Here is a 20,715-nt window from a genome sequence, read left to right as displayed (position 1 = left end):
ACACTAACGCAACACAAAAGAAAACGCAAACACAAAAACGATTGACTGTGGAAGCAGATTGTGGAAACTTGTACAGGAGTAAAGGAGAGATGTTGATTAAACATAAAACAGACCCTTCCGTTACCTCAAAGCACCAAGCACCTGGTATGACTAATCAACAAGGACAATAATAGTTCTACACAACTCGCACAACGACTACTGCATTGGTAACAAAACATAGAAGGACATTACCCCCTGCCACAAAAAAAAATTAAAGTAAGGCATTACCTCCCTCCCCCCCCCTCCCATTATCTCTTTATCTCTGTACATTCCACCTGACCAAACAACTAAGGAAGGAGATTTCAATTTTCCCCTGGCTAAAAAATTGGGAAGAGGACATTCCCCCCTCCCCCCAAATTACCTCTGACTTTCCACCTGCCCTAACATCGTAGACCCAACTTCCGAACTACATTATACTTAGTTATACTCATTTAAATAACTACACACCACACCAAATCATTCAAATAACTACACACCACACTTCTCTCTGACTCAATTAACTACACTCCACACTAACTCATTCACATAACTACACAGCACACTACACAGACCCAAAGAGTCAAAGAAAAACAATTTCTAAAGTAAAACTCAACTTTAAATTTTATTTGCATAGTTTGAAAAAACTTGTAACAGAGGAGTCTATTGGTCTATAACAAGCACAACCTGTCAAGGCACTGTCAATATGCTTGGCTAAAACAACCCAAGCATCTAAAACATACAACCCAGCTACAACATACAAAAACACACCTACAGTATATGTCATGACCATATACAATCCTGGTTCTATCATATAAAAACTAACTTCACCACACAAAGACATATACTAGCTGCTCAAAGATAACAACTATAAATGGAAGCCAATTATGATAATTTAGTGAAATATATAAATGGAAGCCAAATTCTTGTGGAGTTTAGTCAAATATAAATGGGGGCCAAATTTTAGTGGAGTTTAGTCAAACAAACATAAATAGAAGCCAAATTCTAGTGGAGTTTAATAACTTCGTGGAGTTTTGTCAAATATAAATGGAAGAAAAAGTCAATATGAGTTTAATCAAACATAGCCTAACAAAAATAAACAATCCCTATGAGACCAGGCTATGCGGACAAATACTTTACTTATGTATCCTAATTCACATAACATTATCACATACATTTTGTAAACCCAATGATATGGTATGGTTAAAAATACACTCATAAAGTTTAAACAGTTACTATATTAATTGTTGAAATAATTATAACCCTTTGTAACTTCAAAATTCAGTCTGAAACACATACAGAGTATTAAAACCAGCATAACAAGTTATGTCAAAAGTGAGATCATGTCGACTGACATACACACTGACAAACATTTTTGTAATTAAATTATGGATGCACACTATTTTATCATGAATATGAAAGCTACTGGTATAAATATTCCGTAGCATGTTTAGCCACATGATAAGTCAGGAAAACACTACCTCATATGTGAGCATATCACAGATAATACTTGAATATTTGTACTTTTTATAAATACTAATAACAAAAATAACACAATAGATAAAATATAAATCATCTGGTTAATACTAGGAAACAGTAATTATAATTAATAAAAAACATTAACTGGACACCTCATGATGATGAGTGAACCAAAAAAAATTACCTAAAACATTCTTAAAACAAACTAGTCTAAAAAAAATCTTAGGGAATAATATCCCAAACAAAAATCCTGGCCATGACAGAAAATGATTTAAATAAAAATAATAATTGAAAACACTAGTACAAAATTATAGTGCTGAAAAAGATAAAATCTGTACTTTTATGATTTTGATCAAGACTGGTTATTAATAATCCACTTTTCTTATCAAACAAAACATATTTACAAAAATTAGCTCATATTAAATATTATTAAACCACAAAAAATATACATGTGCCCTTATTGGGATGGATTAACTATCTAAACACAAATGGAAAACACTAGTTTGGTTGATAATATGCTACCAAAATGGGATATCTGAGTGAAGGATTCAAACTAACAATGCAAGTGAGATCAAATACAACAATAAAAACTGGCAATCAATGAAAGGGTTGCAAGAATATTTAGGAGTAAGTTAGAATACTCTATATTTGCCAGATGCATATTCTAAAATATAACCAAAGTGATTAAATTTCAACTCATAAATTATATATATATGAAAATACTTCAAATTTTAATGGTCCATATTTATATATATACATATTGAAATTTTATCTATGAGGTTTGTGTATATTATGCTGGGGTTATGAAACATAACAATTTAAGCTTTAGAGGTATTTATAACAACAATGACATAGGCACAAGTCATTTGAACATATTTTGATCAAAGTTAATGGCAGATTGATCTGCAGCTGTTAAACTAATGTTAATGCAGGTTTGATGTTTCTACAGGCTCTATTATTTATATTTCCTGAAAAATATCTGGTGCATAGAGCAAAAAAGTCCTAATATCAAAATATCACACAAATAAATCTGTTTTAAAAAATTAACAAAAAAATTAATTAATAATCTGCTTTTTCAAAACAAGAAGATCTCGAATAGTAGCAGTATAATTTTAAAATGTATTAGCAACAAAGTATACAGATCTATAAGAGTCTAGTGGTGCCCATAAAGTCTCCTAAAAGTGTGGTCCATGAACCAGTCAACACCACGGTCAATGGGTTTCACAATGAATGGTATACTGCCCAGGCCCATCGCCACCACGCTCCATTTTTTAACAGGACCCGGCAGTTTGGTGGCTCGCTGCAGAACAGTTCTAGTTGCCCAACAGATGCGGTTGATTGTGAAACCTGGCACAATAACTGATGCCAGTCCTTGCCAGATAAGAGTGTCCACTGTAGCTATAGCAGCCTTATTCACCTTGGCCTCTTTCTATTTGAAGATAGAATTTTAAAAAAAAAACACTTTTATTAATATTTGTATGCCTACAGACATTCATAGTTATAATGAAATTATTGAAATAATATTTAACTACTATTTTAAAATTTGTAGATTTTAGTGATTCAATAAGCGTTTGTTTATAAATGATATCCCACCTCTAACGGGATTCAAATTTTGCAACGATGTGTATTTAAGGGAAGGAGTGTTCCGAAAATTTGACGATGACACACAATTGCATTTAAAAAAATAAATGTGAGAAACTGAATTTTAGCAGTTATTTTGCATTTTTAAAAGACTGTTTTTGTAAAGTGTAATAAAAATTGATAAATATACTAAATGTTGACTGAGCTAAGGTAATGTCTAAGAAAGAAATTGATGTTTTAAAAACCAAAAAGTGTAATTTCATGGGGGGAGGGGTTGTAGATTGAGGTGTGAGGGGACAGGTAAAACACACTTTTTAAAAAGCATTTTGTTGTTTATGGATGACCCCTATGAAGCCTAAAAGTTTAATGATATCACTTGTTACATTATATTGTTAGGCCTATTCAACTATTGCAACAGGTAAATTTACCACCTTACTTAATGTACAATACAATACTCCATTTAGATCTATAAGCATGTTGGCAGTGGTCATTGTATAAATTATAATACAAATAGGTATGTTATATATATATTATACCAGATCGTAGGCCTTTAGCTAAGTGTTGCCTATATAAATCCTATTGCAGACAAAGGTTCAATGTTCAGGATTTATTTGCTAGGAAAGATTTAACTTAAAATATTCTTTAAGAAATCAAATAAGCTTCATCCACTAACTGCTATTTGAGATAGGTTCATTTCAAGCAAAAGGGTTCATGTTGAAAGGATTATTGGTATGGCCAAAGTTTACAAAATTTGTTAACAGCTTTTCAATTCAACAGAATGTAGACTAGCTACTCAAATACTTAAGGTATGTTTTTTTTTTATGTAACTTCAGGAAAATAATTGTCCCCCCCCCCCCAATTCTTAAACTTAAATTTGTATCACATAAAGAACTGCTGTATAACATATGAATGAACTTTTTGTTGTATGGTAATGGTCAGTCATTTTAGGTGCTATTATTTGTGAAACAATGTTCATCAATATAATTATAAATTACAACAAAACAAGTGCAGATGAAAGTATTAAAATGAGTACATTTTAAAGTCCCTTTATTCTTGTGTACATCAAATTAAATTATGTCACGTGAAATATAATTTTAAATTTTTAAAAATTGCTAAATGTATACATTATTATATTACATGTAGAAAAATCGTACATATTATTATTATAATGAATAAAATGGTAAACAAAACTTTACAAAAAGTTACTTTTGTTTCAACATACAACAGTAGTGCTAGTATTAATCATGATCAATCTTGAAAAAAAATATTAGATTTTGATAAAACCAGGGTTCATGTTCAAAAGTTCAAATAAAATTTGAGGAGTTTTCCAGGAGTTTACAAAAAAATTCCAGGAGATTTTAGAAACAAAAAAGAAACCCAAATTGCATAAAAAATAAAAAAGCTTACATTATAATACTTTTAAATAAATTGCTGACTATTCACAATTTGTATTTACACTATGTACAGTGTTACTCTATAATATACAAATATATACAAATAAATATCCACCAATGCTGAATCATTCATTGCCAATTTTTTTCACCCTAGCATCTATTCTATGGCTAGAGTTAAGGTGGCAATTTCTCCCTTTTTATGTCTGGCAGAGCGGCGCATAGAGTTTGATTCAATTAAGAATTTATGGCTGCCAGTGTTTTCTGCCTTTTCTGCCAGCTTATCAGGACTCTCTGTTAGATAGGCCATGTCCCTTTCCAGCCGAATTTTCTTTTATTTTTGCAAGGTGTCTAATTCAGCATAGTCATCCTCCCTCTTTCTTTTTAATAACAAGGCTTTTCTCTGGCTAGCTGACTCCTCCAGGAAAGCCCTATACTCTACTCTGGCGCTGGATGCTGCTGCTAACATGTTCCCTGTTACAACAATGTTATCTAAGCCACCAACTGATGCCATGTGATCACAGATCACTCGTTTTGAAATTAAACACTTCTCAGACATATTGTTTGCCATTACCTCCTTGTTTGTACTAAAGCCCCTTTTAACAGCTGCTTGTCCATGCGATAGCACTAGCACTGTAAATATTTTTTTAAAAACTGTCAAGGCGGTGCATGCTCAAGCTAAAGACTTCAAAAGCACCAGAATTTTGAGCAACAACACTGGAGTGCCATTCCGTATACTGCGTTTTAATCGAGTCACAGGAGTCAGGGTTGACTCTGCCCAGACTGACAAGACAATTCAATGTGAACTCAAGCTGTTTGAGGCAGCCACCAAAATCATTGACAATCTTCTTTGGTTGCATCCATTGCAAGCTTCTTACAAGGCGGTTTTTAATGGGAGACTTGTTTAGTTTTTTTTTTTATTGTTGCTACCAAGAATGCTCTGCACTGCATTCTGAAATTCAGAATATCCTTTGAGCTAGCTGTTTTCTTGGCTTCCTTTAAAGTATTTTTCACGTTGAAGCCAATGTCTAACTCCTCAATTGGCAGGAAGTTGTTATATTGAGATCTAAGCACAAGAGAGAGGAAATAGATACACATTCTTTCAAACCGTCTGCCTTTATACATCTTTGGAGCAGAGGACCAAGAAGTGTGTACAAGTCTTGTTGGTATTTCAGAAGAAACGGCTGCAGCACTTTAGCCAGTGAAATAAAGCTCTCAACCTTTGTAATTAAAAGGGGATCAGCCATACAACTTTGTGGTTGCTCAAAGGATTTTGTTTTTAGTGCTTTCTTGGCCAATATAAGTGATTGCATGAATTTTTTTACATTTGGCCATACTTCAAGGGCTCTCTCAGCAACTGGAATGTTCTCAACACAACGATGCTGGCAAAATTTGAGGGGGAAAACATTACTACCAAATGGGTTTAAATTGACTATCATAAAAATTAGATAATTTTAAAAATACTGATTTTTTAAATCATTATTTCTTTCAATCAACAACACTTTAAAATCAGAAAATGTATAAGTTATAAAATATGCCCTCCTTGCACCAGTAAAAAGCAGTTGGCCTTGTATTTGATAATAATAATCATGAGTTGTTTTAACACCCAAAACATCATCAGTGGTTCACAGGTAAGGAACACTTGTTGGATTAATAATGTTTTGTCTAGCTACATATTGGCACTTAGCCTTAACAACATGCTTCAGCCAATTAGCATCAGCTTTAACACCATCAGGAGAAGATGCTAGAGGCACCAGCTTCATATTTATGACCATGCCTAAGGCAGGCAAACTAATATCTTATATCACATTTATTCATTAAAACTCGAGCTAAGTTATTTAATTTTTTTTTTCTGTTGCCTTATTAATTGGCATACTTGGAGATGGGGTTTTTAAGGGTGATCCTGTGTGCTTGTTCACCACATGAAACCCTAGTAGTTTTTCAGTGCATGTCTGAACACACAAATCCATCATTTTTATAAATGCTCAAGCTGTAAATGATGGTCTGGACATGCTTGCAATGAGAATGGGGTCCCATGCCTGCTGCACTCACATTGTGCCTCCAAAGTCACCCCATTCATGTCCACCATACAGTTGGTTTTTTTCATCTGAGACATAACTTGTGCTCTCAAATAATCATTGGCCACTCCTTGCCTCAGGTATTCAACATATACGTGAATAAAAAAGTGTATTATGTTAACAGTTAAGCAATTAAAAAATAATGACTTGAATCACTGACTAATTAAATCTTTAGCCAAACTGATCATTCAGCATACCTTTCGTGGTACATAGATTGTGCAATTTGGGTTAGAGATGCATGGCATGATTGCAAGTAAGGCATCATGAAAATATCTGGTAAAACTGAGTCTGTGTTTTCATCACAGAATAAAATATCTGGGATGTTCATTTGAAACTCTGGCTGCAACTTTTCCTCTCTGCCAAAGTTGTGTTCTTTGCATAAGATTCCAACCTAAAAGTCAGAATATAAGAAGGAAATATATCCTAATAATTATTAACATTGGCTTGTACAAAGCAAAAATAAAACTAACCCCTAACTTAATAATACTGTCAGTTACACTACTATTTAATTAGACTATCTGATTATTCATTTAGATTACCTGAGACGACCCTGACACACTTTACTAAATAATAAATAAATTAGTCAGAACAACTTCTTTTTAAAATGAATCTAGCAAGCAAATTCAATCAACATATATTAAAACTTTACCTTTCTACAAGATCTCTTCTTCTGCTTATTTTTGCTCCTCTTCTTCGACATTCTTCTTTAAGTTGGACTAAATTCATTTTCCTGAAGTTCACTTTCTCTATCTTTCAAGTTATCGCATAAAAGATAAAAGGGAGGTTCAAGCCGTCGCTTTATTGCTAACCTAATTCTCTAGGATGCCACCTAAATACGGCCCATTATTGATTAAACCATTCATCTTTTTTTTTTTTTTTTAACTTGGTATATTTATACAACTTTACCTTCCACATCTTGTAGCCTTTATCAGAAGCATCTGCAACAACATATCCAGTGGCTAGTAGATAGCTGAACCAAACCACATTCACTGGAACAATGTTGCGAAAAGATTCACCAACTTCATTTGCATATCCTAAAGAATGGAAGGCAATTATATAAAAACAACTAAATCTGCATCACAGCATATACTGCATATACAATATGCCTAAAATAGATCATTTTAAAGAAGTAATAATAAATTTCCTTCATAACTAGAATTGATCTACTCAACTGTACTGTAGACCAGTACTTAGCCTAACTTAGGTAACTAGATCTACTATACTAACTTACTAAGCACTAGGCAATAACTGGAGTCTAGTTAAGTTACTAGTCTCTAGACATAGTCACTCAATACACTACTCTACTCTACCTATTGCCAGTCTACACTCTACAGTCTTACACTACTGTACACCTATGGCCGGCTATGGCTGACTTGGTACAGTAGTACAGAGTACAGTAGACAGTTGACTGCGACTATAGTATAGAAAGATAGAGTAGTATAGACTACTCTTCTAATGATCTATGACTATGATCTATAAATCTAAGTCTTCTACACTCTAACTCTAAACTAAACAGTTAGTATGTAGCATTTGGACAAAGGGAGATAATTTTCGGCTGCGTTTATAGTAAGTAACTAGACTAAGTACTAAGTACAGAGGGTACAGAGTAGTAGGGGAGTAGTCGTACACTGACGTGCACTACACAGTACACAACAGTACTACAGACAGAAACATGATAAACTAGTATGTAGCATTAGAACAAAGGGAGATAATTTTCATACAAAAACCTGCCCAGAGCTCTTGACTGATTTTTCAAATTTTGTTTTTACCACTGTCTCTTATTAATTTTAAATTAATATCATATTAATTTCCAATACACAAAGCAACTACATTTTCAAAATCTAATGAGGTTCAGCTATAGCCTAATGCAATTACTTTTCATTTTCTTTCATTTTTGCTTATAAAAAAATTGATTTGAAAACAATATATGCTCTAAATCAACTTTATTTTAATATATAAACACTTGCCTGCACACAAAACTATGCAAAATCAGTTAAATAAACCACGTGTGGTTCTTATTTTATAAAGAAATTGGGACAGAATTTTACAAATACATTTTTTATGAATTTTTTAAGATTTGGACCTTTATCAGCCATGTTGTTTTTTCCTATATAATTAGTCATAGTAAAAATGTACATTTTTAAAATAAAGCATAACATCAAACAGAAACAAGCCTGCACAATTATTAATGCAAATTTACATAAAGGAAACACCCCTGATACATAATTTATCATTAGAATTCAAAAAATTTTTGCAAACATATTTTATAAAATTTTCATTTTTGTTTCCCACTAGTTTCATTTTTTACAGAGATTATATAAGACCATACATTTTAAACAGAAAAAAAATTATTTCTCCTCTCCTGTTGAAGCTAGAAATATAAATTTGGTACCAATGGAATTCTTAATCCTTCCTCTAACTAACTCATATGATTTTAAGATTAAATACTCAAAAATTAATTTTGAATGCTACAACTACAACCTATGATAAACTGAACTTACCCAGATATCTCAAAAGTGAATCCTTATAAATATCATACTCTTTGGATTGACTACTCATGGCTAAAACTCTTTAGGTCTTGCTAATTTTTTAAATTGAGAAATATTAAATTTAGATAGACTCAGCGTATCTCTGTGGGCTGGTCGGTTAACAGAACTCGTCGTACCTAAGCACTAACGGAAACTGATGAAATGTAATAGTGAAAGTAGTGAATAAGAAATAGGAATTATCTCCCTCTCAGCACATTTTTACGAATTTACCGCAAAGAGAAATAGGTCTTTTGGTTCTATTTTTGTAATCACCGGAAGTTGTACATTTTCTTATAGAACGTAATTTTATATTTGAGAAGGATAGTAGCGGGAAATAACAATCCATCACAATCATGGCAGATGACAAAGTAAATAATACTTTAAATTGCTTATTAATGTCTATTGCATAATTTATAACAGGAAGCTAACGATATTTTAGTTTCATTTGATATATTTATAGTAGATCTATATTACCTATGTAATCTGACATATAGGACTAGACATAGTCTCTAGACTCTAGACAAAATGGTTTGATTTAGTCGAATTATTGACAGAGTTAGCATAAACTTTCATTGTTCTTAGGCCTTCCTTTTATAATAAAAACATCTAGATCTAGGCCTAACAATTCTATTAGATCTAAATTCTAGTCTACTAATTGCATTCTTACTCTTCGGCCAAATTTTTTTAAGCCTAGGCTACGATTTTGATTTTTGAAGCCAACACTCCTCGTAGTCCTTGGGTATTCACAGGTTAATCTCTGAGAACCACTGAACTAGAATCTCTAGTCTAGACTTGGATCTAGACTCCAGCAGATATATATCTATTAGATCTAGATCTAGAATATCTATTCTCTAGATTATTATAGTAATAAGACATCGGGCACTATTTTTGTAACTGTTTCACATAGATCTAGATCTAGAGTTCTAGACTAGAGACAATCTGCAAGTACTGATATAATTCTACACTCTAATATGTATCAGTCATTTTGTATTCCTACGCATAGAATTTGAGATTCATGTTTTAGTGATGACCTGCGGCCGCCTGCCCCGCTCGCGTAATAACCATATTTTATACGATTTTATTCAATTATAGCCTAATAAATGAAATTAATATTTTACACATTTTAATGTGTTGTTGATTGTATTATTAATTAATAAATTACTAAACAAAAAATGTAAAAGCCTTAGGTTTTAGTTTTAATGAAATTTATTAGGCCTAACTACTACACATGGATGACACCGTGAACACTCAAGGAGCGCAACCATAATATACTTAATACACTGGACGTAACAATCACTAATACTAGGCCTATATAATATAATGTAGGCCGTTCGATTCACAGCTTCCGGGTTTGTTGTTTTGAAGCCATCTCACGGCTCATGCGCTTACCAAAAATGGCGACCAGTTTCGCTTTCACTAATGGGTAGAGGGATAAAACTAATGATTACGAAGCCATCGTTAATTTTAGAAATCGGAACTATCCGTTTCTATTTAAGTCTATTAATTAAGAATTGTCGGATCTACTTTTGGCCTAATTTCTTTGTTTGTCTCGCAAGCGGCGCCTTAGTGAAAGTAGCTCTATATAATTCTCATCTTTCGAATCAAATAACTCTAAAATACCCCGTGTATAATAAACCAAACTATGTGTATATGAAACTTGAAAGTATCAATTTTACACACATTACAATTAACTGGTAATAACTTATGGTCGGAATGAGATGTGGTCCGTGCAAGTAATAATGCCATTTTATTATAATCTTTTTTGGTGAACACGAGGCGCGGGAAAATGTGTGCCGCGCAAGAATCCAATCATTTGGCTAGGTTTATGACTGTTTTTTTATGTCACACCTAAAAATAGAATGTTTACGCTTTCTTCATTGATAATCGTTTTTATTATTTTTTAAACTGAAAGTATGAATTATTAGTTAGATTTTAGGTTTTGTAGCTTGGTATACTTACCCTTTATCAATTTTAAAAGCATAGCATGCTGATTGTGAACAAATAGTCAGTCATAAAACACAGAAATAAAAAGTTACATGCGATGTGCCACACCCGGGTCACACCCCCTCAAGAAAACACGTGTTTATTAAGCTGTTTATCTCACTTTACAACAGTAATTAAAATTAATTGTCAAATTTTTATTACGTATTGGGTAATATTAAGCACATGTTTACTAATAGTTAAAAAGAAACATAAGTAAATTCTATTTTAATGAAGGTCACAGGTCAAGTTTTTTTTCCTTCTTTCAAGTTCAGTGGAGGGTGCCACAGGCTGACCTGACTTTGGAATTTTTTTCAGTAATAATGACTTTGCACAGAAAGTTAAAATATGCTAAATTAGCTTAGTTTACTAGTATTCTAGCTATTATTAATACATTTTTAATAAAAAAAATCATTCTGTAATTCTCATCAAAAAGCCTATATAATGTAACAGTTGCTTATACATTTTTGTGTGTAGAGATACAAACTAGATCTAGAATTAGTAGGCCTAGATGATCGAAAATAATTTAAAACATCAGACAAATTTAGAAAATATAGGGCCTATAGATTCTAGACTTAGATTTAAATATCGAGGATCTAGGCTAGTCTAGTTCAAGTCGTAGATCTAGGCTAGTCTAGTTCAAGTCGTAGGTAACGCTGCGAGGGTAAAAACCCTAATCGTTTCCCAGCTGCGGCCGCCCCTATTTCTCCTCTCAGATCACTTTAAAAGCCTTAACTATGGTATTTACAGGGTCCTACAAATAACCTAGAAGCTATTTATAGTTAGCCTAGTTATAAAAAAGCTTTGATTGGTTGGTTTTATTCGTCTCATCCAGGACCTAGTGTTTTTCATACAGGGGACTAGAATCTCATATGACGTCATACCTCAAAACTTTTTAAAAATTATAAAACAAAATAATTTGACCTGGATGTATTTAGAAATGTATCAGTAGTTTGTGTGTGTGTATATTTTTTTAATTCATTCCAGGTCTTGCCAGTAGCCTGCACTTTTTCCATCTCTCTCCTCCATGTTCCCAGTGGCCTTCCTCTCTTTTGTTTTGCAGGTGGAGTCCTTTTTAGTGCTATGTTCGGGTTCTTTTTCTGTTCATGACCCAACCATCACCATTACCTCATTCGTACTTCTGAGACAATGTCGTTTAAGTCTGTCCTTCGTCGTATTTCCTTGTTCGGGATTTCTTCGTTCCACTTTATCCTGAGAATATCCTCTAAGGCTGCACTCTACTATATATATAGTACCCTATACGATAGTTAAGGCTATTAAAGCTATCTATTCAAGAAATGGGGAATCCTTTTTTTGTTTTATACCCTCGCTGGGCACACAGACTAGTCTAGATCTAATTTTGATTATATATATTTAAATCTAGATCTGAGTCTATAGATTTTCTAAATTTTTCTGTTGTTTAAAAAGATTTTTGAACATTTACTTCTAGCTATAGATCTAGTTTGAATCTGCATACAAACATATCTCAACAACCAGTGAAAAAAAAGTGTTTTCTTCATAGCCCTGGTGTTAATGCTGCCATAACCAGCATAAAATCTAAAGAATTATCCATTCTACTTCACATCATAAATTCAGCAGGAGACGACCAGTCGTCGTCACCAAACAGACTCTTCTCTGCTCACAGTAGAAGAGGAAACCCGGCTTGCAAAGTGGCTGATGGAACACAAGACGATGTCGAAGAAACCGCTAAAGCCATCTTGACTGTGAGAAATGCTGCTTCTAAACGCAAATTAGAAATTCCACCAAACCAGTGGCTGTATGGGTTTTGAAGCGGCACCCCCAACTGTCAACCAGAACCCTGATGTCCCTCAGAAAAGAAAGCTGAAGTTACCCCAGGAGCGGTAGAAAATTGGTTTTCTACATTTTAGTCAAGTGTGGATGGAATTGATCCCATGATTTTAGAATCCCCCAAGAGGATTTTCAACGCAAAGAGACTGGTTTCGGGTTTGACGTGAAAAGTAGAAAAGTAGTCGCCTGTAAAGGATTTTAACATGTCTACCAGGTAACGTCGAATACTAAACATCAGGTGACAGTATAAGCCTGCGTTAGCGTTGCTGGGTAGTACACCCCGCCCTTGTTAATCTATCCATACAGGCGTATTCCCAACCGCAATTTGCTGGAGGCATTTCCTGACGCCAATTTACAGCTTTCTGACAATGGATGTATCAATGCTACCATACTCCATTTGTGGATTAGGGACTGCTTCATCCCAGCTGTGAAACATCTCAAGAAGCCAGTCCTTCTGGTGGGTGGCCACACATCGCTTCTGGAAACTTCTGAACTATGCTCAGAAAATTAATTATTCTATACTGTATTCTAGCCTATGGCAACCCTTAGACCAAGCCTTTTTTTGGTGTTATTAAGCCTGCCTGGGCTGAAGCAGTGCGTAACAGACCACTGGGTGAAACAAGAATCATTTGCTGATGTTTTGAGGCCTGTTTGGGATAAAGTGACAACACCAGAAATAGCAACTAAAAGTTTTAAAACTGACGGAGTATACCCATATAACCCAGTGAATGTTATAAATTCTGGCAAGTTGGCATCAAGCATGGTCTACCGAGCTACATCAGCAGGCGATTCAACCACAGCTACTAGCAAACAACCACCATCAACACATGAACAGCCCTAAGTTAATGAACATATTATTCTGCCCCCTCTTGATTTTGACACAGACAAGTGAACAATCAACATCTGCACTAAATTTCATGATCAACCCCAAACCATCATCATCTGCATTACAATGTAACACTAACACTGAACCAACACTGAACCGTCGTCTTCTACCTAGCCAACTAATGCTGGATTTGAACAGGAATTCAGTGCCCAGCAGCTAAAAGTGTTGAAAGAGTTTGTTTTCTTCCTTAAAGAAGATCTTTCCAAAAAGCATTTAGTTAGCAAAATAAATGTCCCTGAAGAGCCACAGTTGAAGGCTACCTTAACAATAGATGACATTTAGAAGGTCCCCTTTTTCGCCTCCAAAGGGAAGGGCAAATCCAAAAAAAAATGCCAAATACGCCCAACCTTGTGAGTGGACATGGGAAACTTTAAGGAAGTTATTTGAAAAGGAAGAAACTAAGAGAAATTAAGTGGGCAACATATTATTGTGAGAAGAGGCCAAAAAGAAAAAAATATGAAATGAATGAGTATCAGAAGTTGATAAAAGAAAGAAAAAGAAAAGAGCGGCTACAGAAAAAGGAAGAAGAGGCAAAGGAGAAGCATGAGGCACAAATGATAAAAACGAAAAGAATGAAGATGGACAATGATGATTTGGATGACCCAACACAAAAAAATGAAGGATGTTAGCAAACGAATTAAACGCAGAGCAGCTGCAACATTTTAATTTTGTGTGTGGCAAGGATTTCTGGAATTTTTGTAATTTCTTTGTATATAGTTTATGTAGGCCTAATGTTGTATAAATGTATGTTCTGAAGTACTTTATTGTATATATAATTTGATAAAACATTATTTTCTATTCTTTTCTTTATATTAATACCTGTAAATTTGATTTATTTCTAGATCTAGAGAAATCTTGATCTGGATGCCAATAAATTCAATTAAAACTAAAACCTAAGACTTTTATATTTTTTGTTTTGCATTCTATTAATTAATAGTACAATCTACATGTCTAAATGTGTGAAATATTTATTTCATCTATTAAAAGTGAGTCTAAACGTATAAAACACCATTGATACGCAAGGAGGATCGTCATTAAAACAAGAATATCTCAAATTCTATGCATAGGAATACAAAATGACTTATACATATTAGAATTAGAGTAACAAAGTACTTTTGTTTGATTCTATGTGTAATGGTTACAACATAACGTCCTAAGAAAATCAAGATTTCAGATTTTTCTGCTATGTATGATTGCTTGGGGCACATTACTCTAGATTTTCCCTAGCTAGGACTACTTCTATTTTCTAGACACTTAACATTAATATACTATAACTAATAAATTGTAGAGTGACTCTACCAGCCCCAAATACCCTTAACCTGAAAATGAGACTCCTCTCTGGTTCAATGCATTTAATTACTAATTTCATTACTATTTGATATAGAATGAAAACCAAAGCAGAATATAGGCCTAACTTATAATTATATGTTCTCAAAACAGTCATCCTGGTTGGGAACAAAAAAAATTTCCAGTTTGGCCTCTTCGTGGGCTTATTATAATTTTGCTGTTCTGTTAAATTAAAATTAAATAATCTTGGAATGAGTTTAGATACAGATGTCCTATAATAGACTGTCCCAAAAATAGATGTGTTGGGTTGTTAGTAGTATCTCGACTAATTTTATAGTTAGAAATTAGGGTTAGGTGTATGGTAGGACTAGAGTTGGAGTTAGGGATAAGGTTAGCAGTGACATTAGCACGCCATGTATGTATTTTAGTTAACTACCAGTAACCTTACACCCCTTTTTTTAAGAAAATTCTATCATTGGACACTGGTATTAAAAATTGCCCTGGAATGGAAAAACCTCAGTAGGGGAGGTATCTCTTCCAGAAAAAACTTAAAATAAATATTACTAGGCCTATTCAAACTGAGAGATACGGAGGTGATCATGACGTGGCACTTCATTATCTGGTAAACTATTAGAGTTATTGAAGGGTTATCCACCTATCTTTCAGTTAAGCAATTTTAGCCATTATTATTTTTGCATCTCACATTTTACTGACACCATCCAAAACTATCAGCTATACTTTGTGATCATCTCTGCACCTTACAGGGTGTTAGTTATCTGGAAGAGTTACTCTATAGGCTGCCCTTAGACTTAGCTGAGCACAACACTACAATGCATAACAATAGTCTTTATATTGAGTCTTGAGCTCTGTTATCATTATGGATTGTTTTGCATGAACCCATGATTTTGCTCTGAATGCACTTTTTAAATTTTTGTTTACTACCTGGAGAACCTTTAATGTTGTAAAATATTGGCCTGTGTGTGATTTTTCAGATGCTAATTACATCTGTGTGTCACTTGACAAAATAAATTATTTATTCATTTAAAGTTGAAAATTACTCAACAGGACCATGAAGAACATGTGCCAGAATCTCCAGAAATCCATTTTGAACCCATTGTCAAGTTGTCCCTTGTTGAGATCAAGACAATGGAAGAAGATGAAGAAGTGTTGTTAAACTTGTAAGTAATGTTCATCTGTTACATATTTTGTTTCTTGCTTCATAGCTTATTATCAGAAAAATACCTACTTAACATAAAGATTTTTTTTTATTTCAAAAATATTTGTGCTGAGAGTAATATCAGTATTAAAATTATAGTTAAATATAGCTAGGCTGGATATACATTTTTAATTTTAATTAATTTTAAAAAATTAATTTTTTTTAAGTTTCTGTTTTATCAACATGCAAAGTTTGAAAGAAACTAGAAACTGCTAAAATTTAAGATACATGGTTTTAGTATAAATTGACAGACATTTTGATCTTAAAATGTGCTTTTATCACGTTGTCTGACCCAAAAAAAATAATGAATCTGAACCAATAGAAGGTTGGAAGTATAGCCTTTTGTTTTACTTATCGTTAACAGGAGAGCAAAGCTTTTCCGCTATGATCATGATGCAGAGCCTAAAGAGTGGAAAGAAAGAGGCACAGGAGAATGCAAAATTTTGAAACATAAAAAAAACGGCCTGATTAGGATTTTAATGAGAAGAGACAAAACACTGAAAATTTGTGCCAATCACTATAGTAAGTAAAACTTTACTTTTTTTTGCTTTGTTTTTTTTTAGCACCTCTGATTTGTTACTTATTTTGTCAAAAAAAAAGTTAAATATTGAAGAATTTCCCACTTTTAAATGTCTGGAAAATTTCTGGTGCTGATTTTTTAAAAAATATTGTTGTCCATTTTTATATCCCTGTAGATTTGACAGGATTAAGTATCGGCATTAAGCCTGTTTTTTTTTTTTCTGGAAAAATCTGTAAGAACCAGGTATATACTACGATACTTGCTTTTATACAGTTTTTAGATTTTTGTCTGAAAACTTTTTTTTTCAGTCTATCCCTCGATGGAACTAAAACCCAACTGTGGCAGTGATCGGGCATGGGTTTGGTCCACTACAGGAGATTTTGCAGATGAAGAAAGCAAAGAAGAGGTGCTTGCCATCAGATTTGCAAATGCAGAAAGTATGTTATTTTTATTAGTAACTTATTTTCAACTATGCATTGTTTAGATGTTTTAGAGAATATTGACAAAAGGTAATTGAAAAAAACCTTAAGGATAGGCACCACGGATAAAATTTTTTTTTTTATTTAACACATTTCTGGATGTTTAATAAGTTCATATAATTATAGTTGTTAAACTATAGACAAAAATGATATATAGCCGTCAATAGCAGTACTGGTTGCCATGGAAACAGCGAAAAGGTGTGAAAACTAACACCTTTTCAAATCGCTAAGGCTTTGTTCCCATAAGAGATTTAAAAAAACGGATGAAAGATTTAGATTTCTCAAACCAAACTATACATTTCTACGTTTACTCATTGCGATAGCTTGTACTCAATTTTTTATACAAATTTTTACGTAAACTTATGTACAAAAATTAGGGGGTGGTGTTACAAAAATATCAATATTTCCTTAAGTATTGTAGTAAACTTAATGTACAAACGTAGTTTTGTAGATGATATAATGCTGAACGCACGTGGAATGTTTCATTCTTGTATGACAAAGGGTTCCAAAGCCTTAGCGATTTGAATGTCGAATTTTGAGTAAAAATGCAAAGTTGAGAAAACGTGAAAAGAAGAGCGGGAAAAGGCGCGGTGCGTTTTCTCTTATAGAAAACAGAAAAAAACGTCTTGTTATATGTGGAATAACCATTTGACTAATAAAATACGCTTTGATTTATGTTGTAAGCTTTAGATAGATTTTTTCTATGTAAGCAGAAAATATGTATACAACAGGTAATGAATGTATGACTATTAAGTATTACACATCCTATCAATCGAGCGGTATTCTCAGAACAGCTATCATCAAACCAGATAAAGTTTTGTTTGTTAGCCGGTCTTCTCACTTCAAAATAATGTCTTTCTCTACTCAAATTGTAGCTTACACAAGTTTATTGCCTTATGATAATAGCCTACAACACAACACTGGGTACAACGCTTGAGGCTAGACACGCCCCTCCACCCCATCCCACCGCTGGATAGTGCATGAGGAACCGATGAGCCATAGATTACCAATGTTCATTCAACCGCGAATAACACATCTGTGTAGATAGGGTCAAGTACAGGGCCTAAGTGAATGCTTCCCAGCTATCCTATCTACTACTATCTAGTATTTACATTCGTTGCTAGCACACCCTATACGGAGAGATGGGCATACACATTAACACATGTGTCGTATACAGTCCGGTGTAAAGCCTGATGAACGCGTTCAAGCCTATCACAGCATGCCGTAACAAGATTATAAACCGGCCGTTGGTTGAATGGCGAGAAGGGAATGAAGGGGGTAAAGGGGATGGACAGTACATTCTTCAAACTGATAGTCATGTACATGACGCATTGTTTCAGCTTAGTATAATTTTAAAGCGTACGCAACAGTGTTTAATATTGTTCCAGTGATAATCAACAGTACATTTCTAGGCAAAGTTTCAATTATTAAACTTAATGTTGTTGTATAACTTTAAAACAAAAAATAGAAGAGTATACGCAAAAGTGGTAAACAAACGAGACAGGCGATTGTTTTGTTTATCTAGAAACAAGATGGCTGCCTAGCACACGTGGTTAGTTGCAGCCTATCGTGAATTATTTTGATTTACTGTACTATAATATGATTGGTCAAGCGTATCAATGAACCTCTTCCCATTCATAAATTTTACGCGCATGCCCTTATATGGAGTTTAATATAAAATTTTACTTTGTAGAAAACAACTTCTATCCCAATTATTTTTAGAACAAAAGAAAAGGTCACTACACCAGCGGGTACACGAGTGCTTGGCCCTTAGATTGCTGTAAAGTTTATGGTGCCTCTCGGGCAATAAATGATGTAATACCCGCTCGAAGATAGCCGCTGTCCGCGTAGTAGTGTGAAAACTTGCCGGGGGGTACCATGTTTCACATCGCAATAAACGAATAACCGTAAGCTGTAGAAGTCCGAAATGTTCGGGTTAGATAGATAAAAGGTATTAGTATCGAATTAAGAAATAAAAATTTTGAATAGCAAAATTAACATTTTATCGAAAACATGGGTATCTTGTTCCCTTAATACCCAATTAAAAGACTTGTACATACTCACTGAAGTAGGGGTGAATTTTGAATAGGTTAAAAGAAAATAATATTAATACAATTTTTAATCTATTTGAAATCCACTTCTACAATTTGTTAGTACCTGATGTATATTTTATTTTTGCACTTAGACAAAGCATCTAACTGCAGGTGTATTTAATTTTGTGGGGGCTGTATAATTTTAGTGTCTTCATAACATTTTTGACAAACCATTTCAGATGCCCAGAAGTTTAAAACAGTATTTGATGAGTCTGCAGAGCAAATGAAGAAAGTTTTGAACACCAAGTCAGTTATAGAAAGTAAGTTTATTTTCTTTTCACTGTGCTCGTGAGAATTGTTATATTTTTGCAGCAATTTATGACCATAAAGAATTTGATTTTTATCCCATTAAAGATTCTCCTCTCACCCCATTATTTATCTTTGGACGTACACATTAACAATTAATAAGCAGCCTCTTTTTTGTTTAAAAATAGTTAATTCCAACCAATTTTAACGCAGATAATTGAAATATTTTTGTTTTAAAGGGAATATGTTTTCTTGCATGGACATTTTTTTTTAGATGGAGATACTAATGCTGAAAAAAAAGATGAAGAGAAGGAAAAAGTGGATGATGGAACCACTGAGCTGGCTGGTCAGTTGAAAGACTTAAATGTCAATAAGCATACAGAAGAGACACCTGCTGAGGGTAGTACTGAGTGATATTTAATTAGACAGTGAAAATCATTTTACATCTTGCCACAGTCTACATGTTGTGTTTAACATTGATTCCATTCAGCACTCTCCTACCTACCTTCCTCACTGGCAGAATAAAGGGCAGTGTTGTATTCATAATGACATTGGTCAGCGGTTTACGTAACTCTAAAATCTCCTTATGTCTAGAATTAAAGTGATGTCAATTAACAGAGGTTTGAAACATTTTTTGGATAAAGTAATGAACCTCGTGTATGTTTCTTGCAATATTCATCACTGATTACATTTTTTTTTTTATGACAAAAGGTGCTTTACTGGCTACCAAGTAGCTATTTTAATTCTATGTAATTAAAATAAATTAAGGATAAATAAATATTTTTTTTAAGAAAAAATTTTCTTTCGATTCTTAATGGTTACAAAATTGATGGGTATAGTATTGTATTATATTAAGTTTATTGGTCCAATTTCTTAGAAATTTTCAAATTTTTTTTTTTAAATCCATAGCAAATTCTTGTCCAAATGAAAGTTTTGATGGATGAGCAGTTTTTGGTTGTTGTTTTTTTTTTTTGTACTAAGTCATTAAAATAGTTACATTGTTTTTAGCTCAAATATGTAGATCAGCACAATTGGATCATTAAACTTTCAATTTGTTTGACCGAGTTAACCATTTTATTTTTAACATACTGTCATATTTTGTAAATAAATTGTCAACATTGTGCATT

At 33.4% G+C, this 20,715-nt stretch overlaps 2 protein-coding genes across 2 annotated transcripts; one reads left to right on the top strand and one right to left on the bottom strand.

Annotated features, from left to right (window-relative positions):
• Positions 1-627: 627 nt before the first annotated feature.
• Positions 628-9,217, bottom strand: LOC131951895 (mitochondrial fission process protein 1-like). The gene is made up of 3 exons (XM_059314318.1): positions 9,046-9,217; positions 7,451-7,578; positions 628-2,923 (listed from the first exon to the last, which is right to left on the bottom strand). Exons 1-3 carry the CDS (start codon positions 9,101-9,103, stop codon positions 2,648-2,650), a joined length of 462 nt encoding a protein of 153 aa, XP_059170301.1. The 5' UTR covers positions 9,104-9,217; the 3' UTR covers positions 628-2,647.
• A 120-nt stretch (positions 9,218-9,337) lies between these two features.
• On the top strand, positions 9,338-20,711 carry LOC131951894 (ran-specific GTPase-activating protein). Its single transcript, XM_059314317.1, has 6 exons — positions 9,338-9,440; positions 16,100-16,212; positions 16,615-16,772; positions 17,079-17,207; positions 19,522-19,602; positions 19,863-20,711. Exons 1-6 carry the CDS (start codon positions 9,426-9,428, stop codon positions 20,000-20,002), a joined length of 636 nt encoding a protein of 211 aa, XP_059170300.1. The 5' UTR covers positions 9,338-9,425; the 3' UTR covers positions 20,003-20,711.
• Positions 20,712-20,715: the final 4 nt, after the last annotated feature.

The sequence above is a fragment of the Physella acuta genome, unplaced genomic scaffold (genome assembly GCF_028476545.2).
Source record: "Physella acuta isolate Inbredline_101_S28 unplaced genomic scaffold, ASM2847654v3 ptg000837l, whole genome shotgun sequence".
Classification (NCBI taxonomy): domain Eukaryota; kingdom Metazoa; phylum Mollusca; class Gastropoda; family Physidae; genus Physella; species Physella acuta.
This window is presented reverse-complemented; position numbering and strand designations above follow the sequence as displayed.

Bases quoted from the DNA above. Each gene is read 5' to 3' on its own strand.
- LOC131951895 (XM_059314318.1), bottom strand. From the start codon at position 9,103: ATGAGTAGTCAATCCAAAGAGTATGATATTTATAAGGATTCACTTTTG. The intron at 7,579-9,045 runs GTAAGTTCAGTT...TCCATTCTTTAG, and splicing joins TTCACTTTTGAGATATCTGG to GATATGCAAATGAAGTTGGT. The intron at 2,924-7,450 runs GTAAAGTTGTAT...ATCTTCAAATAG, and splicing joins AAGGCTACAAGATGTGGAAG to AAAGAGGCCAAGGTGAATAA.
- LOC131951894 (XM_059314317.1), top strand. The intron at 16,213-16,614 runs GTAAGTAATGTT...TATCGTTAACAG, and splicing joins GAAGAAGTGTTGTTAAACTT to GAGAGCAAAGCTTTTCCGCT. The intron at 16,773-17,078 runs GTAAGTAAAACT...TTTTTTTTTCAG, and splicing joins AATTTGTGCCAATCACTATA to TCTATCCCTCGATGGAACTA.